Source organism: Microtus ochrogaster, chromosome 21 (assembly GCF_000317375.1).
Source record: "Microtus ochrogaster isolate Prairie Vole_2 chromosome 21, MicOch1.0, whole genome shotgun sequence".
In the NCBI taxonomy this organism is placed as follows: domain Eukaryota; kingdom Metazoa; phylum Chordata; class Mammalia; order Rodentia; family Cricetidae; genus Microtus; species Microtus ochrogaster.
The window spans coordinates 5,993,703-6,018,626 of record NC_022022.1 but is presented as its reverse complement, the minus strand read 5'-3'; the positions used below and the strand labels follow the sequence as shown (position 1 = coordinate 6,018,626).

At 44.3% G+C, this 24,924-nt stretch overlaps 1 protein-coding gene and 1 long non-coding RNA gene across 4 annotated transcripts in view; one reads left to right on the top strand and one right to left on the bottom strand.

Annotated features, from left to right (window-relative positions):
• Nucleotides 1–7,831: 7,831 nt before the first annotated feature.
• LOC101998700 (myomegalin) overlaps nt 7,832–24,924 on the top strand; it is a 213,274-nt gene continuing 196,181 nt past the window's right edge. For 2 of the 3 annotated variants that reach the window (XM_013349910.2, XM_013349909.2), the window contains exon 1: nt 7,833–8,363. In XM_013349910.2, coding sequence (XP_013205364.1) covers nt 8,170–8,363 — 194 coding nt within the window. In that variant the 5' untranslated portion in view covers nt 7,833–8,169. Of the gene's footprint in view, nt 8,364–24,924 lie in introns of all 3 variants that reach the window. The other variant, XM_026783905.1, reaches the window with a different exon arrangement.
• LOC113457215 overlaps nt 22,126–24,924 on the bottom strand; it is a 7,925-nt gene continuing 5,126 nt past the window's right edge. The window contains exon 3 of the long non-coding RNA XR_003377833.1: nt 22,126–22,232. This is a non-coding gene — a long non-coding RNA (uncharacterized LOC113457215). The remainder of the gene's footprint in view (nt 22,233–24,924) is intronic.

Sequence of the window (24,924 nt, the reverse complement as noted above, 5' to 3'; positions counted from 1 at the left end):
AAAATGAAGAACAAAATATGGAGTGTTATTACCAGCACTGATTCTACTCCCCAGATACCACAATCCTAAATGTTGATGTTCTGAAATACTGACATTTCCCAGCCACAGTTCCTAAGACTGTAACACTCAATGTGAAAGTAGAACTCCTAGAAGGTGACCCTCCCCACGACAGTAATCAAGACAATGGCACAGGTCAGGGCACTAAAGCTATGTAAGAGAGGTAAAAGTCCAAGTTTATTGTTTTTAAATTATTTTAAAGATATATTTATATTTTACTTTACTGTGGTTATATTCATGTGTATATGTCTTACCATTTTAGATTATCAGTATTATTTTTGAAAAAAATTCACCATGCCATGCACGTCATTTACAGATTCTTCCAATCCAGGTACTGCTGTGGAATGCCTTGAATATGTGTTGCTCTCATTGGTTGATAAATAAAGCTGTTTTGGCCAATAGCCAGGCAGAATAAGGTTAGGCGGTGCATTCAAACTGAAGATGGAGATGAAGAGGGGTGGAATCGAGGAGATTCCAGCCATCTGCTGAGGAAATAAGACATATAGAAAATGAGGTAATAAGCCATGAACCACGTGGCTAAACATAGATAAGAATTATGGATTAATTTAAATATAAGAGCTAGCTAGTAATAAGCCTGAACCATCAGCAAGGCATTTATAAACAATATTAAGCCTCCAAGTTAATTATTGGGAAAGAGGCTGCTGGGTATTTAGGAACAGGCAGGCAGGAGAGAAATGTCTGGTCACAACGTATGAATTCTATAAATATGTTTAGGGCAGTCTAATGTAATTATTTTCACCTTTGGCTCTCTGAAATGGCATTTTCACAACAACGACTGCAAAAGCTTTGTGTGTGTGCATAAAGTACTAGAACTTCCTTTAAAATGCTGGGACATCCTTTTTTGCATTTATGAAAGGTAAAATTTTGAGTGTTCACTGCATACATAGTGATCTGTTAGGGTTTTTGATGGATCTCATTAAAAGTTTAGATTTTCCCAGTATTTCAGATGATTGTAGTTAAAAATTAGGATTCTGGGCTGAAGAGATGCTCAGTAATTAAGAGCCCTGGTTGCTTTTTCAGAGGACCTGGGTTCAATTCCCAGCACCCACAGGCTGCAAACAAATCTGTAGCTCCAGTTCTTGGGAATCCAACACCCTCTTCTGGCCTTCATGGGCATTGCATGACTGTGATGCATAGTCACACATAGTAGTCAACATCCATATGTAGAAAACAAATACATCTTTTTTTAAAATGTGATGCATGGTGGAAGATAGCCAAGCTTTGCCCTGTGACTTGGGGCAGCAGGTACTGCTACAAAGGACAAATATGTGATGGAGAAATGGGAAAGATAGAAAAACTGAGTGGTCCAAGCGCTATGGAGAGGAGCCCAAACTGGAGACTTGATGGCGGTGACAGGTAAGAGAGAGAGAGCTGAGGTCAGTTTGCTGCCCTTGCCCAGTAGGATCAGCCTGATGGTATGCAATGTCCTGGAACTGAAGCAGACACAGACTCAGCCCACAACCTCCCATCTGGCTGCAGGATGCTTCTGGTTCTGGTCAACAGTGGAGGCCTGCGATGTGGACAGTTTCACAGTTTGAATCGGACCTCCTCAAAGGACCCCTGAAGCCCAGGATACCACCAAGGCCATCTTGGTATCTGTGGTCCATGCTGCTGCCCCAGGTCATGATGAAGTCTGAGATCCATGTGGATGTATGCAGTCTGTGTCACTGTCTGATGCCTTGGTGATGTCCTCGGGCTTTCCTGTGTGGGAAAGCCTGATGCGAGTGGCCTGTGTACCAACTGGGCTGCCGCCTGATGTGACATTCCCAAATAATCAATACAATAATAATAAACTGAAAAAAGTATGACGCACACAGTTACCAACCTCGGTGGTGTGCATTCTACTTTTCACATTGGTCGGTCTGTCTGTCTGTTTATAATGGTGTGTGTACATGTGTACATGCTTGGGCAAATGCACTTTTACTATGGTACATGTGGGAAGGCCAGAGGACAGTCTGAGGGACTCAATTCTCTCCTTCTTCCGGGTGTGTTCCAGGGACTGAACTCAGGTCATTGGGTTTGGCAGCAAGTACCCTCACTCACTGAGGCATCTTGTCAGTCTTTGGCCTACCTTTGAGTGCAAATGTCTACTCATGTTTATCATCTATATACATATGCTTTTATATATATTCTTGCCATACACACACACACACACATATATGCTTACCATTAGTTTGCCTAAGCATCTAAACTTGTTATTGCCTATTTCACTCAGAGGATTATTACTTTTTAGGTTTCTTCAATAAATCTTCCTTTGAAGATATAATAAATATCTTTCTATTGCCTTGTGCATGCTAAATATGTGCTCTTCTACTAAGATACAACAAAGGTCCACATGTAAACGTCACTTAAATGATTTAAAAATTACCTAGTCTAGCCTGGGGGACCAGCCTCCAGGCTGCACAGGGCTCAAAGGGAAAATTCACAGCATTGGCATGAACTGAGACTTTTCTATCTGAGGGCATTAGGGGGAAAAGACATATACACTCTGTCAAAAGTTTCTTTCTTTTATTCTTTTTCTTCTATGTTCTTTCTATGATCTTTCTAACTCTATCTTTACTCTTGATGTTTCCTTTCTAATTCTCTCATTCTTGATGTTTTCCTTCTAGCCCATTTTAGCTCCCTCTCCTCTCTCTGTTCTTTCTTATACAATTTATATATCCCAGTAAAATCTTCCAGGCAATACAGGAGTCACAAAAGGATTACATTCCACTTCTCAAGTGAGAGATTAAAACCAGAGTCATCTCAACAACTCACATGCGATATAGCTAAGTAACGTGACACAGAGCAAGGAAGGAGCATTTTTTTTTTCAGTCAACTCTTTCATTGTCAGGCTGCAAACTGTGGTTGTCAAGAAAGAATCACTTTATTACCTATCTTTTTTTTTTTTTCGAGACAGGGTTTCTCTGTGGTTTTGGAGCCTGTCCTGTAACTAGCTCTTGTAGATCAGGCTGGCCTTGAACTTACAGAGATCCGCCTGCCTCTGCCTCCCGAGTGCTGGGATTAAAGGCTTGCACCACCACCGCCTGGCTCTTTATTACCTATCTTAAGAGGCATTTTAAAGGAGTAATATACTGAAAATAATGAATTGCCTAAGGAAATGAGAAAATTGTGTCCTTATATTCTATATATTTTTTTAATGTAATTAGAACCGAGAGCCATTTTTTCCTTTTGCCCTGCATCCTCCCAGGCAGGGAGAAGACAATTTAAACTAACCCATGACTATATAAACATTTTGAACTAACACCCTGCAATCAGAAGCTGTCAATTTCGGATTTCCTTCCTTCAAACCCAGAGATGTCTGGAGTGTTCTAAGTCATGGAACACAGAGATGCCTGGAATGTCATAAACCCTCTAGTTCAGGCTCAAGTGAACATTCTTGAAAGACCATAAAACTCTTAGCTTCAGCTCAAGTTTATGCTCCCCAAGACACGCTGGCACCATAGCCCGTTAAATCTCAAAATCTACTTTCTGCCCTATGTGTAACTCTTGACCACAAAAAGAAGCTGTAACCCTAACTCTGGGATATAGAGTCAAATTATTCTGTGTAGCCCTTGCCAGATAGAAACTTTCTGTTTCTAGACCTCGATTTCTACTCCCTGTGCAATTCTAGGACCTAACACTTTTATACATAAGAAACAGCTGAACTTTGAGCCTTTAGGATGCGTATCCATATCAGAAAATTGAGGTCAGGAATCTGTATGAGGAATTAATCATAGCCTTAGGTTATCAGCCAGGCATAGCAAGGAGAGTATGTACAGCGATTGGATTGCTTTGTATTTTCTACCCTAGCCTAATAAATTGAACAGTTCAGCTATGTGTCCTTGTAAACTTTAGATTGTTCTTCTGGGGTTGTTCCTCTTAAAAGCAGTTATCAAGGTAGCTGATCTAAAACAAAGTTATTGTAAAACTTTGTTTCAGCTAATGGTGCACACCAAAATCTGTGTTAAGAGAATTAGAGCCAACCTGGTTCCTGTAGAAATTCAATTGTTTACTTTAATTGTTAACCTGGATTGTGATCTAAATTAGTTCCTTAAGTGGAATCCATAGGCCTTAGCTGTGAAACATATCCTCATATATCTTTTTATTCATCAAACTCTGTATAAACTGTTATCGTAATTGTTATTTAGACAGTACAGCGTAGGGAAGGTCATCTTCTTGACAGTCCACAGATAAAAATGCCCAGTAGATCAGGATGCTCCCATGAGATAAACATACTACATTACAGGCAGTGGGGTCTCCCTACATCCACTCACACTCTGCCAGCTACCAGAGAGAGGTTGCAGGAGCAAATATGTAAAGTTACAGCCGGGCGGTGGTGGCGCACGCCTTTAATCCCAGCACTCGGGAGGCAGAGGCAGGCGGATCTCTGTGAGTTCGAGACCAGCCTGGTCTGCAGAGCTAGTTCCAGGACAGGCTCCAAAGCCACAGAGAAACCCTGTTTCGAAAAACCAAAATAAAATAAAATAAAAAAAAGTAAAGTCACAGCAGAAGCAAAAGGCATTCTGGGGTCTATAGTCACATGGCCTTGCCTAAGACAAGATTGGCCCATCAGAGAGTGGGCTGACACCTTGAATTTCAATTGCCATCTGCTGCCCCTCTGACATAACCACTGGCAATTATCCTTTCTATAATCCATTTTGGAATTTGGGTCTTTCAGCTATTTAATATCTGATATGACCCAACACTTACTAACTATGGCTTAAAGGACTTTGGTTTTTATTTCCTATCATCGTTATTAAACCTAGTGTTTTCCACTTCCCTGTGGCCCTCCTTATTTCTGGTACTCAGAGCTGATTACACTGATCTCTTGGCTTAGAGATGTTAGTGATACAGTTTCCACATGCCCCTCCCCATTCCCAGCCTCTCTCTCCTCCTATGCCCCCAACCTAGCAACTCACACACATCTGGTGCTGTGGAACTGCTTGGGCATATAAATTTACCAAATGGTCTGTTGCAATTGGAGAGCTATCCTCAAGAAATTTATAAATTGAAACTGCCTCTACTATTCCTGGTAGATATTCATCTTTTCTCTTATAAGATGTTTCCTAAAATTCCAGAGTCTGAGAGGTCCATTTTCTTTCATCATGTGCAGAAAATGCTAGACTTAATGTCCTCCAATATTGCTTCTATACTGTTCTCTCTCCTTTCTTTTGGGTACTGAAATTGCATATGTTTTACATCTTTTAGCTATGCTGAGCTAGCCTCTGCCCTTCAGCTTAGGTGGGGCTATAATTCAGATCACTAATCCTGACTTCTGTTATACCCACCATTATGGAATATAGCAAAGTGTTCTGCATTAGTCACTTTTCTGTTGCTACAAGAAGACCATGACCAAGGCAGCTTACAGAAATAAGGGTTTGTTTTGGACTATAGGAAAAACCATTATGGCAGCAAAACATGGCAGCAGGTGGCAGGCATGGCAGCAGGAGCAGAAGCGAAGATCTCACATCTTTAACAGAAAGCATGAAACAGAGAGAGGTAGCTTGAAATGTTATGAGTCTTTAAACTCTCAAAGTCTTTCCCAGTAAAATACTTTCTCCAGCAAGGCCACACCTCCTCTACCTCCCAAAACAGTGCCATGAACTGGAAGTATTCAAATACTTGAGACAATGGGGGACAGCTTGTTGTATGGAGGCTTTTTGTTCACTCCTGGCTACCCAGACCCAACATAATCACTCAAAACTGTATTAATTTAATCACTGCTTGGCCAATAGCTTAAGCATATTTATAGCTCACTCGTACATCTTTTTAAAAAAATATTTATTTATTATGTATACAATATTCTGTCTGTGTGTATGCCTGCAGGCCAGAAGAGGGCACCAGACCTTATTACAGATGGTTGTGAGCCACCATGTAGTTGCTGGGAATTGAACTCAATTGAGGCAATGCTCTTAACCTCTGAGCCATCTCACTAGCTCCTCTTACATCTTAATTTAACCCATTTCTATTAATCTATGTATCACCACATGGCTGTGGCTTACTGGCAAAGTTTTGACATGTCTGTCTCTGGTGGTGGCTCCATGGCTTCTCCTCTGACCACACCTTTAATCCCAGCATTCAGTTTAGTTTTCCCCACCTAGTTCTACTCTACCCTATCAGGCCAAGCTAGTTTCTTTATTAACCAATGGTGGGTGCTGGGAATTGAACTCAGGACCACAGGAAGAGCAGTCAGTGCTCTTAACCTCTGAGCCATCTCTCCAGCCCCCCACATTTTCTTATTGTGTTTAGTAATACTGAGATTGTTTTTTAAAAAAACTGGTGCTCACTAATTGCTACCTCTCTTATGCTGACAAACTTTTTCTTCTCTGCTAGGATTTGAACCCAAGATCTCATGCATGTTAGGTAGGAGCTCACTCCTTGAGCTACACTCCCATTTTGACAAGTTTTTTCCTTTAAGTTTTGTATCCATCTTAAATCACAGTTGTGAAGCCATCTAATCCTTATTTTATGTACTAACTTCATAAGGTTAGCAAAGCCATGGGGTTTCCTTTTCAGTCTTACTAGCTAGTGTGGTATAAAAGGTTGGTCTAGTAAATGACTTAGTAAATGAACCAGAGCCAAAGAAATCCACTACAGAAAACCAGGGGGGAAGGAACGGGCAGGCGACCAGAAGCACAGACACCAAATGAAACATATTAAAGTGAAGTATATGAGAAAGTCAGGGAAAGGCTTGTCAGAAACAGGAGGGTGCTCGGGGGATGGAGACATGATACGCTGGTGGGACACAGAAGGAGGTGATGAAGGTGGGGAAGAAGGGGATACAGACTAGGGGACCTCACTTCAAACCCCCTGCTTGAGGAGGTCAGATAAACAACCCAGATAAGATAGATTGGAAAAGGCAAAGGTGGAAGATAAAGATTAAGACCCTTGAAAGAAAGAACAATAAGGTGCCTGATAATTTCATTTTCTAGAGGCAGCTGCAGTCATCCTGGGAGAGGACCAGTTAAAGATAAAGATGGGTAGTGAAGAATTAGAGGCAGCGGTGGATGCGGGAGAGCTGTATCTCCACTGATAACATTCAGGTTGCGTCTCTTGTAGCTGGGTGCTTGATAGGGCTGAGGTTAAAAGCCAGAACACGGAACCACAGCAGATTTGGAGGAAGGATGGGAAACAGTAAGTTCAGTGTAGGTCATGTTGAGTCCATCTGTCACAATGGCCAGTGCCTAAGGACTTTTCCTTGCACAGTGCACAGCTACAAAGACAAACTTGGCTTGCCTATAGGCCTGGTACTCTATAGGAGAGTGTGGCAGAAGCTTTCAGGTATGTTGGAGATTAGCTTGTCTCTGTTCTTCAGGGAGAGGTGTGGGGTATAAGAAACCGGCTGCTGGAATGGCCACTGAGTGATGATTTGGTTAACCTATGAATTGTGTGTTTGTTGGTGCTGGAGACTGACCTCAGGGCCTTGCACATGCTACACAAACGAGCACTTACTATCGAGTTACATCCCTGTCCGGTTTCATTTTGTCTTGAGACAGGCTAGCCTTGAGCTTCTGATCCTCCTGACTCAGCCTTCTTGTTGTTGGAATTGCAGGCATAAAGCCAGTACTTCCTGTTAACATGTTTTGTCTCACTATGAGCCCAGGCTGGAGTAGGGATTAACGGCCTGCCTCACCGTGCCTCCCCCGCCCCCGTGTGTGTGTGTGTGTGTGTGTGTGTGTGTGTGTGTGTGTGTGTGTGTGTGTGTGTGTGTGTGTATCAGAGGATAACCACTGGACCATCTTGCCCATCAGGGACTTCTTTAAGCCTAGAAACTGAGGAAGGTGACATTGGAGCGCATAGAACGCAAAGGCAACAGTGAGGTCTGGAAATGACAGGACTGCCAGACTGAGGTCACAGATGGAGAGAGAAGCAGAGATGCTAGAGGGTGCAGGGCAGCTACGTGCCTGTAGCAGAGGGACCGAAAGCCTCTGGGCGGAGCAGTTGGCAGGCAGCCTCGCGGGAGGTCGAACCTGACCGCGTCTCCGCCACAGCCGCAGCATCTGGAGTGGATGCTCATCCACGCAGGGAGAATGCGCCTGGGCAGCCAGTGAAACCGAAGGAAAAAAGCAGAGACCATACTTAGGACGCAGTGCCCAGGCTTTGAGACCCATGAAGCGCACGGACAGAGAGTCCATCTGCCACCATGCGCCGCCGCCGCCGCCGCCGCCGTGCTGGGCTCACCACGCACCTCGCCAGGCCCCGTGGCGGCCCCCCAGCCGGGAACGACGACCCCCAGAGTGGGCCGGGAGCTGGGCGGTGGTGGCAGAGGAGGAGGAGGCAGCCTCGGCAGCACCCTGGATGAGGTGAGGCATGGGCAGCTTCCGTCGCGGAAGCCGGGGAAGATGCAGTGCAGGGGTGCTGGTGCGCCATGAGCGGTTCGGGGCTCAGATCCTGGCAGAGATCCGCACTCTTAGGAGAGATTGAAACCCAGTGACAATTGCTGGGTAAGGTTTGTCAGACACGCACGAGACGAGGGCTCCCAGGATAAAATAAGATCTGCAAGACAGGGCTGGGTGGCGCAGGAAGAAAGGTGTGGCCCCGCTGTACCGGAGAAAGCGTGGGAATCTAGGTCCCTATCCTAAGGTCTTGCTGGATCTGTGCTGGTGCAGGTGAGGATGGAGGCAATGCCTGCTGGGTTGAGCCAGAGGAGAACTGACTGGGAAGCCATGCTTGCAGAGACCCCTTCTTCCTTCTTTGCCTTTCTTAGTCTCTTCTTTCCTGGATATTTATTTGCTTTCCGCTGGAGACAGCAGGGTGCCTGGGGGACGGCTCTTTCCTCCTCTGCAGAGCCGGAGCCCCTCTGCAGAGCCGGAGCCCGCCTGGGCCTGTGGGCTGGGAGCTTTGGGCCAGCTAGCTCCATCTAACCCTGGCTCTGGCCTAGAACACAGCCGGCAGATTAGGCCCCGTGTTCTTCATGTCGCAAAAGCAAAATGAAAATCTGTCATGTTAGTGTTTCCAGGAGAAGGGACAGATTATACGGCTGCCATTTCCTAAGTAAGCACGTCTTTGTCATAGAATATTTAGGGTTTTTTTTTTTTTTCTTTATGGGAAGCTGGTCTTTATCACTCAAACCTAAAGGCAATGGTGGTTTCAAGGCTTTACTTTGCCATTAACTAACTGGGATCTTTAAAATAAATAAATAAAAATCACTTTACCTTTCTAGGCCTCAGTTTCCTATGAGTGGAATTGGGAGTCGTATTAAAAGAGATTTGACCTTAAGGCTGAAGAGTTGCTGAATTTGTATTGCATGTTCCAAAGTCTGCTGTATTTGTGAACTCGGAAGGGGTTCTATTCAAAGGACCTTTCCTTCATCATACTACCCTGTTTATGCAAGAAAATATAGTCAAATCCTATATCTGACTATACAGTAGCTAAAAGGATCACATTTCTCGCAAGAAGCACATAATAAATTATTGGATATTAAAGAATAAAGCAAGGAACATTCACTTTTTTATATAAAATGAAAATTTAGCACAAATGTAATTATGTTTTAAAATGCGAGTGTGCTTTAACAACGTCTGTATATTTATGGAAATATGTTTCTAAAATGTCAGGGTTTCTTACAGGCTCTCTACATAATAGCTGAATTTTTTTCTGGAATGAAATAAACACTCATTATAAAGGGCTGGCCTTTCTCGCTGTCATTGACAATAACAAATCTGTAGGCTCAGTACATGACTTCCTACACTATGGCAGTAAGGCACTTTAGCAGGCTCTTCTTATGTCGCCCACCCTGACCTCAAAGTCGTGATCCTCCTGCCTGAGCCTTCCCAGTTTCCTTGACTGATACTATGGGCTTGGGGCACCACACTCTGCTGTTTATATATGTGTGGTGAGCTTAAAAATCAGCCTGGGATACATGGCAAAATGATGTCTCAAAAACATGCCTCCCAATAAATAAATAAATAAATAAACAAACAAACAAACAAACAAACAGATAAGAGATCTTAAGTAGCCCATTGTTGTGTATGCTAACTAAACTAAAAAGCAAATCATTGCGAGTTCAAGAATCGAAGGAAAGGTAAAACAAAATGCAAATGTTCTAGGACCTGGTAGCTTCCTTTCCATGTCAGCTGTGAGAGCAGAGGCTTAAGGAATACTAGCGTGTCAGATACCAGTGTGTCAGATACCAGTGTGTCAGATGTTAGTGTGTCAGATACCAGTGTGTCAGATATTAGTGTATCAGATACCAGTGTGTCAGATACCAGTGTTTCAGATACCAGTGTGTCAGATACCAGTGTGTCAGATACTAGTGTGTCAGACACTAGTGTGTCAGATACCAGTGTGTCAGATATTAGTGTGTCAGATACCAGTGTGTCAGATCCTAGTGTGCCAGTTACCAGTGTGTCAGATATTAGTGTGTCAGATCCTAGTGTGTCAGATCCAGTGTGTCAGACACTAGTGTGTCAGATACCAGTGTGTCAGATATTAGTGTTTCAGATACCAGTGTGTCAGATCCTAGTGTGTCAGATACCAGTGTGTCAGACACTAGTGTGTCAGATACCAGTGTGTCAAATACTACTGTGTCAGAAGTGGGGGGTGCTTTGAGCCCGATTTTCCCAGTTCTCATCTTATAAGTGGAAGAAAGCAGCTCTGCTCCCCAGGTTCAGCTTGTTCTGTTCTTTGAGCAGTGAGGCAGTGGCTGGAATTGAACTCAAGGCAAATTCCCTCCAGAGTCTCAGCTCTAAACTCAGGGCATAATGGTATAGCAAGGAGCAAATGCTGGACCAGAATGACAGAGGGAGAAAAAATAAAGGGGGTCTCTTCTGGAAAAGCTGGCTGCCTGTGTCCCATGAAGTTATGCAAATTCTGCCTTCAACTTCAGTGTTTCTCAAGTGGATGAACCCACATAGCTACTGCCCAGACCTTTAATAGCCAGCTATTAATTTATAGTAAGGATTTTTTTTATATATGTGTGTGGGAACTCAGTTCTCTTTTGTTAGTTCAGGCAAGTTGATGGTATACTTGTTACATTTGATTGTAACATTTGAAGTAAGAGCAGGAACATTTATTAAGTGGATTTTATTTTTTTAAGAAAAAAATTGAGAACTCCTGAGTATCGAGGACACAAATGAGTTCTTTTTTTTTTTTTTTAACCTAAAGAGTAAATGTCCCTTGGCTGTTACTCTTTCTTGTGTATGCCTCCCCCATGATCTGTAGTAAGTGAACATTTTTAACCAGGTTATAGTCTATTTTGTTTCGTGTGGTGGTAATGAAAATGGGCCCCATAGGCTCATAAGGAGTGGCGCTATCAGGAGCTGTGGACTTGTTGGAGGAAGTGTGTCACCTGGAGTGGGCTTTGAGGTCTCAGATGCTAAAGGCAGGCCCAGTGTCTCACTTTCTTCCTGCTGTCTGCTGATCCAGATGTAGAACTCTCAGCTCCTTCTCCAGCCCCAGTCTGCCTGTGTGCTGGCAGGCTTCCCATCACGACAACAATAGACTCACCCTCTAAACTGTAAGCCAGCCCCAGTTAAATGTTTTCTCATAGAAGTTGCTGGGATCATGACATCTCTTCAGAGCAATAGAATCCTAATGAAGATGTTTGGGAATCTTTGAGTCTCTCTCGTGTTTACACATGTCTTCTCTTAATCAGTTGGTGTTAACTGGAAAGATTAAATTCCAAATGACAAGGTTCTTACTGTGTTCCATTCAGTGCCAGGCTGGACAATATATAGGGTACAGAGATTTATTTCCTCAAGCTCAGGAAATCGAGAAGTCCAAGATCAAGAAAGCAACAGCCGGTGAATACCTTCTGACTGTAATTAGTCTGGAGACACAGGGCATCTGGTTGTACAGATTTTAGAAAGAGGATTGACAGAGACCAGAGCCATTGAACCCCAGCTGGTGAATCTTTGGCAAGCAATGTTTGGAGCTAGTGGTTATATATGTTTTAGTCATAATTTGTAGTGTTTGGGGATATCGAAAGTGATTCTAATGATGGAGTTTAACAAAGCCCTCTTTAACCTCATCCTAAGACACCCACTGATCTGTCTCATTCTTCGGGGCCGCTGCCCTCAGTTGTTCAATCTGGAGGACCTGGAAACCATCATTTCATATGTTTTGTTCAAGATTTTAGTAATTTCTCTCAGAGGTTATGGAGAATGGATCCTGTTCCTGTGTGTCACTGAGACTTTTGTGCCACTGAGAGCAAATACTCGACAGAAACAACAATACCGGAGAAAAGATTCATTCTGGTTCATCCGGAGGGTGGCAGTCCATCATGGTGGACAGTCAGAGCCGTGTGGCCCAGCCTGTGACAGTAGAGGCATGTGCAGGGGCCATTTACACGGAAGCAGAGAGTGGCTTGGCTGGAAGCGCAGGGCCTGGGAACTAACTTAAAATGCTGCCTGCCTAGTGGCCTGCCTCCACACCAGGCCCCAGCTTCTAAAGCTAATGGCTCCATGGCCTCCAAACAGCACTATGGATTGAGAAACAAGCCTCAAACCAAGAGCCTGGAGGAGGGACATTTCAGAATAAAGCGGCAGCAGACCTTACTACTTCGTGCTCTCTGAAAGTAGCATGTCTCTCTATCCATACTGTACTTTAGTTTTCAGTCTTACCTGTGTGTTGGAGTCATTTAGGGGAGACTTAAAGTGCTGGCGTAGAGACTCCACTCCTGGCCGTGCAGCCGGCTTCTTTCAGATGGTCTCAGCATCAACCCTCCTTAGAGACACCCTAGATTTCTCACGCCCATCTCAGGCCTGGTGATAGAATCTCTGTGTTAGGTAAACTGTCTCATTTCTAAACAACACTGAGGACAGTTTGCCATCTCTTGCTCAGGCCTAGGAACAGAACTGGCTTAAACCCCCTTGTGGACACTTTGGAATGATGGCGAGTGTTGAAACAGGGTCTGATCTACTTTCTATGTGAGTCACAAATATGGGAGATGGGTTTAATAAGCCGAGTGAAGAGATGGGATCATTGAACGGCCGTTGAAAGAAATTCATGGCAGAGGCGGCGAGGGCCCAAGCTCAGGCCGTGGCAGTGAGAATGTGGGGGAAGGGATTTAAGGATTCCTCAGTTAGACTGGAAGGTATTCATGGTGAGCAGAGCAAAAGAAATGAGAGAGACGGTGGAAACAAGCACTCTCGTCCCTCTGACCTGCAGGTTTTGCCAACTGTAGGCCAGAGAGGTCCCAGAACAAAGCAATACACTAGGAAAAACAATACAAATGAAACCGGGTACAGTAGGCAAACCAGTGGCATTTCGATCGTATTAGGCGGTGTGGACCAGCTAGCGATGTGAACATGTTCAGGATGATTCGTGCAGGTTGCCTGCAGATAGAAAGCCATTTTCGTGGATGAGGCTTAAGCGCCACAGATTGGTTCCTGCAGGAAGTCCAAAATGAGTTTCTTCAGGGAGGTCCTGGAAGAGACAGCAGTGCTTCTGATGTATGTGAACATGTGAAGACCGTAGGCCTGGACCTTCTGGCAGACAATTGGGTTCTTTCAAGATACCGAGAGCAAAATCAATAGAGTAGATAACCACAGAGTGGAGAGAAACAGCTCCGTTGTTGGAGTGTTTATATGAAATCGCGATTGATTCTAATTTTTGTTTGTTTGTTTGTTTAATTTAGCCACAGCTGAGGCCTAATCCCTGCTTCTTCTGGGGTGAGGGTAAAGAGCGGAGCAAAAATAACTTGTCATTTCATTCTTAGTCTGAGATTCTATCGCTGTGACAAACACCATGACCGAAAGGGCAGCTTGGGGAGAGAAGAGTTTATTATGCCTCCTCCTCTGTATCATAGCTCATCATTAATGACAGTCAGGACAGGAGCTCAAACAAGACAGGAACCTGGAGGCAGGAGTTGATGCGGAGGCCATGGGGGAGTGTTGCTCGCTGGCTTGCTCCCCATGGCTCACTCAGCCTGCTTTTTTTTTTTTTTTTTTTGGTTTTTCGAGACAAGGTTTCTCTGTGGCTTTGGAGCCTGTCCTGGAACTAGCTCTGTAGACCAGGCTGGTCTCGAACTCACAGAGATCCGCCTGCCTCTTCCTCCCGAGTGCTGGGATTAAAGGCGTGCGCCACCATCGCCCGGCTCAGCCTGCTTTCTTATAGCACCCAGGACCACCAGTTCAGGGAGGCACCACCCACAATACCCTGTGCCCACCCCCATTACTGCTAATTAAGAAAATGCCCAATCTTAGAGAGGCATTTTCTCAGTTGGGGTTCCCTCCTTTCGGATGACTCTCGCTTGTGTCAAGCTGACCTAAAACCAGCCAGCACAAGTGGTGAGGAACCTTTGCAATATCAGAAGACCTGCTGCACATGGAGACCGATGGCGATGGTGCTCATGGTCAGAGGGCAGTCACAGACAAAGGGAGGGTGTCCCCAGGTGACACTCCAGTCCCTTCAGCTCACTTGCTTTCTGAGTATTATCTGCCAGAGCGGTTTCGGGTGGTGATCCACGCTCGACCTCACAGGTTCTAAGCAGGCTCCTGTAATGACAGTATTGGTACCCCTGTCAAAGCAGAGCCCATCCTCACCGTGCTTTTGATAATTTGTATTATCAGTGATGTTTTAGTTTTTTAAAGAGTTATTCATTGCTGAGCAGTGTTATTGCACACCTTTAATCCCAGTACTCGGGAGGCACAAGCAGGCAGATCTCTGAGTTTGAGACCAGCCTGGTTTACAGAGTGACAGCCAGGACTACACAAATAAACCCAGTTTGACAAGGTCACATAGCTGTGGAAGAGCGGACGTCATGCTTACCATGCAGGTGCGCTAAATGTCCATGTCCTGCCCAGTGGAGACATCATTTTCATTTGTCTATGTTTAAAAACGCTTCCTTTGCAATGCCGCTAAGTCTGTATTTCCTTAAAAATAAATCAAAATAGAACTGTGAGTCAATAAAAAAAAAATCAACTCTAAAACTCTTTGCTAGAACTTAGACAAAAATGACCTGTCCTCAAGTCGGTATACATTTGAATAAGTCACTGGCTTTATTTTTTGTTATTGTTGTTTTTTGTTGTTGTTGTTGTTGTTTTTTGGTTTGGTTTGGTTTGGTTTGGTTTGGTTTGGTTTGGTTTTTCGAGACAGAGTTTCGCTGTGGCTTTGGAGCCTGTCCTGGAACTAGCTCTGTAGACCAGGCTGGTCTCGAACTCACAGAGATCTGCCTACCTCTGCCTCCCGAGTGCTGGGATTAAAAGCGTGCACCGCCCGGCACGTCACTGGCTTTAAAACAGGAAAGTGTGTTACAAAGTCTGACCTTGTGAGGGCTCCTTTTCTAATTCACACAGCAAAACCCACGAAGGTCATCACAGAGAACCGAAGGACTTGTTAAGAAAAAGGAAGTGGGCGTGGCCACGGCTGAGACTATACCCCCCCACCCCCACCCCACAAACTTCAGAGCACGCCCTATTCAGGTCAGTGAAAATGAGGGACCTGCGAATTTAAAGGAGAATCTGGGACCCTTTTCAGACAACAAAGACACAAAGTGACTGGGGCCCTACTGCCCAAAGTAATAGGCACATGTGTTCAGAATCGTGCCCACCTGGTGGCCTCACCCGCTGCACATCCGCTTTCCAAGGCTGACCGGCGAGGCAACAGGAGAAATGGTGACATGGAGAAGCTACCCTCATGAACAACAGAAACAGCCTCCCCTCTCAGCATCTATATTAGTGGCAAAGCACAGAGAGATCAGAAGAGAGGCTCGATCCTTGGAAATCGGACTGAGCTGAAGAGCTTGGCCCTGGTATCAGTCGTATGAGCTACTAGCTGTACATATTTCAGTAAAAGCAAACGGAGAGCCGAATCTGGTGGAGGGCTGGCAGGCACATGGCCGATGGTGCACCTTGTTAAGCTGAGCTCTGGAGTGCCCTACCCAGAGGGTAGATGAGAAATAGTACAAGGACCAGGCATGACGGTGCATGTCTATAATTCTAAAACTCAGGAGAGGGACAGGAGGATTGCCACAAGTTCAAAGCTAATTGGTCTACATAGCCAGTTCTAGGACATCCAGGAATACAAAGTGAGATTCTGTCTCCAAAGAAACAAACAAATCTATCCACAAAGGTAAAAGAATCAAACACAAGACCAGAGAAATACTGACCCCATGAACCAGACATTGATAAGGGTGCAGGAAGGCAGACCCATGATGCCACACCACTAAGAGATAAACAAAATGCCTATAGAGGCGTGGCAGGGAGCAAAAGCAAACACAGCAGGTGAGGTGTGAGAATGGGAAAAAAAGTTAAACTACAGGAAGTAGTGAGGGTCAAATAAAATATATCTGCAGCAGCAAGATAGATTCTACCAGCAGAGGTCACTTGTGGGTGGCTTTTATTGTCACGGTGTCCAGGTCTCTTGGGTGAGCAGCTGTTACCAATGGAGAGGCTCCAGTTTGGAAGTGTCCTAAGCAGCTAGAAGTCACTATAGTCTTCATAAAGTACGAAGGAAGCCTGACTGCTTCTGGTCACGTGACAAAAGAGTCAAGGTGAAATAGATTTGTTTTTTCAAGTTATACAGACAATTGCTTGAAGTCCAGTGTGTGTGTGTGTGTGTGTGTGTGTGTGTGTGTGTGTGTGTGTGTTTAAAAGACAGGATCGTGAACAATGACATCCAGAGCCAAGGGTGTGGCACACACCTGTCATCCTAGCACTTGGGGAACTTGGGGAAGTGAAAGGAGAAAGGTCAAGAGTTTGAGGCCAGCTCGAGTTATATGCGATGCTGCCTCAAAACACAACAAACAAGTCCAAACAGCAATGGAAACAAAATACTCATGTTTTAGTTGCTTTAATGGCCGCCTTTGAAGTAGTTTGATCTTCCTTTTCTGTCCGACCACTCACTCCTACTCCGTTCCCTGTTCTGCCACCTCCCCCGCGCCTCAGAGATCACGGCAACTTCAGGTGAGATTTGAGACTGAAACATAGGTCGAACTAGCTAGTCGTGTCTCATAGCTGCTTTTAAAAATATTGTGGGAGGTGCCCTAGCACGCATGTGGCGGTCAGAGGGATGCAGTCTAGGGGTCCAGGAGTGGGCTCGTTTTGTTTGTTTCTGGCAAGAATTAAAAGTTAGGAAAGGTTTCGCCAGAAAACTCCCAGTGACACCTGGGAAGCTAGGGTTCCCTCTTCAGCGTTCCTCTCATTAATAAAAGAACACAAGAATGGATTCAAACAGAAGATTGAGTTAAAAAGGAACACCTTAGGACAGGCTATAATGGTATATAATTTGTATTTAATAAATAGATCTTGCCTGAAGACCAGAGGCAAAGCTAAAGCCACTATAGGTCAGGTGATGGTGACATACACCTTTAATCCCAGCACTACAGAGAATATAAAATAGGAGGAGAGAGAGATTTAGATTGCTTGATATTGTGGTCCCCCCAGCCTTGGCAAGGGTTTTCTCTAGTGGCGAGCTGCTTTGCTTTTCTGATCTTCAGGTTGAACCCCAATATCTGTCTCTGGGTTTTTATTATTCATACTCCAACAGGCAAGATGTAAATCTCGCAGCTGCCTGCAGGGAAGGAGAACAGAGAAAAGAGGGAAAGAGAGCTATGTTGCAGCACAGAGGTTAACCGCTGGGCGGCAGGCAGCCACAAGGTGAGCAGGGAGCAGGGAGCTCAGGAAAAGGAGTACAGAAGCCCGCGATGTTAGCCATGGAGTTTAAAAGCATATTTAGTCTCTGGCCAGCATCTTGAAGAAAAAGAAATAGTTACACCTTTCTGAGTTGGGCCTCAGTAAGGTAGGAATATGCAGAGGGAGTTAGTTCTCTCTTTCCATCTTTATGTGGTTTCCAGGGATCAAACTCTGTCTTTGAGCTTGCATGCTGGTCTATCTCTCTTTCAGGCACAGTTGCTTTTACCTGGTGGAATCTTAAAGGGGCCATCTGCTCCCTGATGGTTCATGATACACAGACCAAGAGCTGTGGTTAACAAGGTTGGTGGAGCCTGGCACAAAACCATGCAATGGTTTGCCATGTAACCATGCATCTTGGCTTGAATAGCTAAGGTCATAGTTAGGAGGAAGCAAGGTAATTACTCCCAGAATTTAATTCATCCTGGACATGTGTGCATGTAGGCACGAGACCTTGACTGCACATGTGTGTGTTGGCCACAAGTCAGTCTTGGATGTCATTCCTCTAAAGTCCTCCACCTTGTATTTTGAGGCAGAGTTTCTTAGTGTGTGCTGGGGATTGAACTCAGTCCTTATGCGTGCACAGCAGATGCTATGCCAACTGAACCATCTTCCCAGCATCATAAACATGCTAACATCAGCTTTGTTTTCTAAAATATTAAGTTAAAATATCATTCATTGGATTTTGCTTTATCGGACAGATATGAGAGTGACATGAGAGAATTTTCTCTCGGATCCAGGATAAATGACTGTAAGAAGTTTGCTCCTCCTTTGGGAAGAATTTCCAAAAGCTCGTTGCAAAGTACAGTAGCTTTGGGGCTGACATGAAAATGGGGGGAAATGGCAGGCAGGAGGTGAGATTTTTCTGCTTAGAACTTACTTGATTGTTTAACTTACTTCAAGCTTTCTGGGATGGCTTCTTGATGCTTTTGAACCCCTGCCAGCTGAAAGAAGTGGCAGGCGGGGGTGGGAGATTGGGGGGGATCCCAGCTGTTTTAAACTGTCAGGAAATTGGCTTCCAGTGGTTCCAAATGAAGAAGAGAGAATTTGTCTTTGTTGTCTGCTTCGCCTTTGTCTTGGGAGTGAGTACTTGATGAGCCCTCTTGATTATGCAGATGGGAGCCAAGTACCAGTTAGGGGTGGCTACTGAGAGTTAGTTGTCAAGAACTTGGCTTAAGGGACTTTGGATGAGCAAAGTATTCTGTTTAGTGAAGACAAAAGCTGGCCCACGAGAAAGGGGTGCAATCACAGATATTGAATAATTTTAATTAGTCTTAAGAAATACTGAAATCCTTTAGTAGTGAAGAATCCATATTAGACTTTCAAATGATTCATTTGGATGTCAGCAAGAACCGTGTGTGTGTGTGTGTGTGTGTGTGTGTGTGTGTGTGTGTGTGTGTGTAGGGAAAATACCATGGAAAACTGTTAATCAAGTAAAGACTTATAAGACTCCATTGTGATATTTTGCAGCTCTTCTCAGAAGTACAGAAAAAATTGTGAGTGGAAATATATATTGGTTTTTCTAGATAGGGTCTCTCTATGTAGCTGTGGCTGTCCCGAAACTCTGTAGACCAGGTTGGCCTTGAACTCCCACAGAAATCCACTTGCTTCTGCCTCCTAAGTACTGGCATTAAAGGTGGTGTACCATCACTGCCCAGCAAATGGAAATACTTTTAAAATCCAAAGATAGGTTATGTATGTATGTATCTTCCTTCTTTTGTTTCGTCCTTTGCTTGTTCCTTTGTTCCTTTCTTTTTTCCTTCCTTTCCCTCCCTCCCGTCCTCTCTCCCTCCCGCTCTCCCTCTTTCTCTCTGTCTTTCTTTCCTTTCTTCCGATCATTTGTCTATAGTGGTATATTATTTGTGTTTTAGTAAATAAAGCTTGCCTGAAGGTCAGTGCAAAGCAGCCACACTGGTCAGCCATAGAAGCTGGGCAGTGGTGGTGCACTCCTTTAACCCCAGCACTAGAGAGGAATATAAGATGGTGAGGAGACAGGTTTCGCACTCAGTCTCATTCTGAGAATACAAGGAGGCAGGATCGCCATTTCGATTTGAGATAGAGGTAAAAGTTAGTGCCTGGCTGTTTTGCTTTTCTGATCTTCAGGCAAGTTTTATTTATTAAAACACGGATACCACTATATCTGTCTGTCTTCAGGGATAAGGTAGTAGATGGCTACGTTCAAAGGCAAGGACCAAGGGCGGACATAGACTATATTGTTCTTAGCAAACTTTTTTATAATTCAAAAATCCAGTCTCAGCTTTAAACGAGGATTTGCCATTTCGCTTACCCTTGTGGGTTCGAAGCTAATCCTGCATGATGTCTGCTCCTAGAGCAACTTGCCCCATCCTAGGAAAGGACTTGGGTTTTAATGATGGTGGATTGCTAAGAATGCTTGGAAGCTTTTAGGAATTTATGTCAGTATTGTTTCTGTTTCCAGAAATGTATTTATTGACCATACCATCAGCCTGCACAATTTTTAAGGTTTATTATCTATAATCAAAAAAAAAAATGAGAATTACACAGAATCAACCCAAGCCTTCCAAAACCCCTCTGAGAAATTTGCATACCGCATTTCTTGCATGATTTCCCCTCCCCCAACATCGGACGCACATAAACAGAGGGTGTTGAAAGGCTGGGCGGGCCGTTCATGAGCAAATTACCAGCAGCTGTCTGAAGCCTTGTTCATAGTTTCCTTCTTTGAGGTTTCTGTTACAGCTGACAGACAAGGCTAGCCAACGAAGAGGGGTGGTTATGAATACACATGTGTATGCGCGCGGGCACACACACACACACACACACACACACACACACACACACACACTCCTGAAACATAGAGCAAGAAAGATGTTAGGGAAACTGCTTATTCAGTTTCAGAGCGGCGTCTTATGATAAGGCAGGAAGCTGAGAAATGGAAATTTGGGATCAGTGGCCTAGGCCTCGAGAGCACTTTGTAGAACAAAATTAATTCATAACTGCTATTGTAGAGTCGAAGAGTTATTTGTGATATGCAAACATCAATTTTTAAAAGGCCATGGTTTATTGAATTTTTAAAACACACCAGGCGATGAATTAAATATTTGATATAGACAAACTTGTTTTGTTCTTGCAGGGACCCATCAGCTATTTCTTGTCATTAACCTTATTTTATAAAATATACAGACTCTGTTAATAGCCTAACCAAAACTACAGGGCTGGACTATAGAGCCACTCGTCCTAGCAGCCATGTGACATTGGCTGTGCTGCCCTTCCCCTCCAGGTAAGTGGGACCCTTTGTAGTCCCTCAGGAGAGGAGGGGGAGACTTTCCCTTCTACTAGTGAAAACGAACTTTATCCAACCATTTCTTAGTTTTAAAAAAAAATTAAGTTGCATGTGATGGCGCACACCTTTAATCCCAGCATTCAGGAGGCAGAGGCAGGCAGATTCCTGAGTTCGAGGCCAGCCTGGTCTACAGATTGAATTCCAGGATTGCCAAGGCTACACACAGAGAAACCCTGTCTCAAAAATCAAAAAAGCAACAGTAAGAGCAACAACAACAACAAAAATTAGCTAACTATTGTGCCAGTTTCTGGGATGAAATGTGCTGTTTTGATAATTGTGGATCAAAACAAGCTGACAATTTTTTAATAAAAGCTATAAATTTTCAATATTAAATTGTGATAATTTTTTAAATTATATTTACCCTTGGTACCTACTCTTGTGTTATCTTCTTTTTTCTGTTATGCCAATTCCAGGAGATCTGCAGTCACTGCATGCATGTGATTCACATACAATCATATGTACAGGAAAAACGTACAAATAATAAATGACTTTTAATAAAAAATACTAAGATCCTAGAATCCCCACTGAGCCAATGCCAAAGGCAGTGACCCAAAGACCTTTCCCCAGGCCTGAACTTTTAGGAGTCCCATCACTTCTACATAGTGCCACTCTGAGGGTCTAGCCTCCAACACATAGGCCTGGGGAGATGTTTAAGATCAAGAAGACTTCTTTTTCTCTCTAGAATTCTGTTAGGTCTCCTTACATTTCCTTGTCTGGGTCGTGTAGCTCAACGTGGACACCATGCACCCACAAAGCATTTGAGTGAGCGAGGAATTATTTTTCTAATTTTCCTTCCTGGTTCCCATGAAAAATTCCTGTTGGGACGCTTATTTGCATTTATTTATTTATCGTTTTGCTTTTGCTTTTTGAGACAGGGCCTCACTCAGGAGCTCTGGCTTGCCTAGGACTTGTCATGTAGACCAGATGGTTATCAAAACATGAGGATCCTCTTGGGCAATTAAAGGAGTGTGCCACCACTGCCTGGGCCAGGCCGTCTTCTTTCTGAAGGTCTGCTTCAGTCAAGGGCTTTCCTCCTCGTCTTTGTGTGTTGTATTTTACCTCTGCATATAGTCGGACCTGCGGTGTGACTTAAGGAATCCGTGCGTGACTTTCCACACCAGCTTTCAATCCTACACCCAGGGTACAGCACAAGCCCGGCTGTTGGTTGGCCTCACATTGACTCGAAGGCACGTAGGTAACTAAATTGTCCTTGAACCGGATCAGCTTGTGAGAGTAACTCGAAGTCCCATCAATATCAGCTACCTCCGGAGTACCTCTTCTTCCTGGAAAATACAAGTCCCTTTAAAAGGCTCCTCTCTTTTTAATTCCCAAGGTTGTTTTTCATTTTCTGAAACTGCTCCTGGCCTTGAGCTCTGCGGTTCTGGACACAGCTGCCCCGCCACCTGCTGTGCTGTCTTCTGAGCTCTTGCCTTCCACCCAGGCCCTGCTTCAGCTACTGCCAGGCTGGGCTGGGCCGTTCTTTCCACCCCTGCAGAGCCAACCATTTCTATCCTTGATACTTGGGTGTGTCCATCCAGGTCACAGTTCTCCCCATTGGGTCCTCTCGGGAGCCCATAAAACATGTAGCAGCCTTGAACTTATCAGCTCCAGTAGAGATTTCCCCATGTGAGAGTTAATATGTACTTGTCTCTCTGACTATGCTGGTTTCACAGCCACAGATCCAACCAGCTTTATCAGAATGGTTAGGGCTAAAACTGTGTGCACGGTACACACAGACTTTTATCTTGCCATTATTTCTTTGCTGAAATTGTTTATTGATTTTGTGTGTGGGGGTGATTTGCCTGTGTGTGTCTGTGCCTTGGGTGCCTGGTGCCATGGAGGCCAAAAGAGGGTTCCAGATATGCTGGTACTGGAGTTACAGACCTCATTGTAAGCTGCCATGTGGGTGCTGGGGCTCAACCTGGTGCAGCCAGAGCAGCCATCTCTCCCGCCCCCTAGGGAGACAGTCTAGATCCGACGATAACCTAGTGTACTAGCTGTGTATGTACAGTGAATGCTTCCCTTCATTCTTGTGCCGTCCCTAATCCCTTTCCGTCCACACTGATCCTGCTTCCTGAAGAGCTGAAAGGGTAATCTTATAAATTAATTTATAATTATCTCCACTTGACAAAAAGCCACATCCACATTTCTTTCCAAAAAAAAAAAAAATGCTCTTTTTTACTCGGTTGGTCTGCCCCCACGTCTAGTGTGGGAAAATGGACCCACTAGGTTTTTAGAAACTTCTTTGTACAGTGGAGAGGCCCACACTCAAGATTCTTGAATGCTGTTTATTTACATGGAAGACTACATGAGGCTCTTCCTCACATATTTTTGGAAGTCTCCATGGGTCTAACAATCATATCTTAGATTTGATTTTTGCCTTGAAGACACTTCTTTTGGGGGGCAGGAGGACTGGTTTCCCTCTGGGTATCTCTGGCTGTCCCGAAACCCACTCTGTAGACCAGGCTGGCTTTGATCTCACAGAGATTCGCCTGCCTCCGCCTCCTGAGTGCTGGGACTAAAGACATACGCCACCACTACTTCTCATTTTGAGATTTCACTGACTGGGAAGATGAGAAGCAGTTGGGTTTTTGTTTGTTTGTTTGTTTTTAGCTAACAAGCCTGACTCTTCACACACCTCTAAACTCTGTTTTAAAACATTGAATAGTTCATGCCGGCCATGGTGGTTCCTGCTTATATATGGGGAGTTTGAAGCTATAAAGGGAGACCTGTCTCCAAAAATAAAACAAAAAGCTGAATTGGTATTTTTTAAAATACTGGCCTTTTTTGTACACATTCTATCATAATATGACTGTTAGCGAGTGCTTAGAGAAGCCTGGTAAGCATTTTTGAAACTCCATCTAAACATCCTTATTACATTTTCTGTTCTCTCTCTCTCTCTCTCTCTCTCTCTCTCTCTCTCTCTCTCTCTCTCTTGTTTTCTGTTTTTCTTTTTTTGTTTTTTGTTTGTTCATTTTGTTTTTTGAGACAAGGTTTCTCTGTAGCTTTGGAGCCTGTCCTGGAACTCACCCTGTAGACCAGGTTGGCCTAAATACCACAGAGATCCACCTGCCTCTGCCGCCTGAGTGCTGGGATTAAAGGTGTGTGCCACCACTGCCCGGCTCATTTTCTGCTTTCTACATTGATTTATATACTCTTTCTGAAAATACGTAGTACAGGTTTTCCCCACCCAGTTCTGTGTAATAGTTTCTTCAGTGCCCTCGGGGCTCTCTCTCAGGCTCCTCAGGGTGCTTCCCCCAGACGCCTGCTGACGCCTGCTGCGTCTGTCTATTATACTCCCTGCGCACTTACAACACCTCACTTCTGGACATTAAGTTTAATTCCAATTATTTATTATTGTTTAGCAAAATACTTTCAAATTTATAAGCTCAACAGTAGGTGTTTTCTTATATCATGGTTAGTGGTGAACAATAGTTCTAGTAAGGTCACGGCCACATGGGCGATTGTTTGGTTTCGTCCAGTTGATGGTGGCATTGCAATGGGGGCTGCTGGTTCCTAGGCTCCACTAAGCCTCTGTTCTGTTCACAGTCTCCGGCCTTGCCACATTGTTTATCTAGCATAATAGTTTGACTTCTTATCTGGGAGACTTCTTATTGACCTAGCGTTGACAGTTAGATGTCTTAACAGAATGCTATTAGTCAAGCAAGTTCCTCAAGCTAATGTAAGTTAAAGAGTGAAAAATTATAGTGTACCTCTCAATGGGAAAAGTATCTAGGAAACTGTGTCCTCCTTGGTCTTACTCTGTCCCAAAAGGATATTTATCTTAACGCAGAGTTAGAGAGATGGGCAGGGCACTGGGAGGGACCAGGAGGATACCTGTTAACTAATCAAGTCTGTAGAATGAACCACAGTGATCAGTGATGTGATGAATGCTTAGGTGTACTGTCCTCCCATCTAAGCATGCATCCATGGCAACCAGTGATGTGATGGATGCTTAGGTGTACTGTCCTCCCA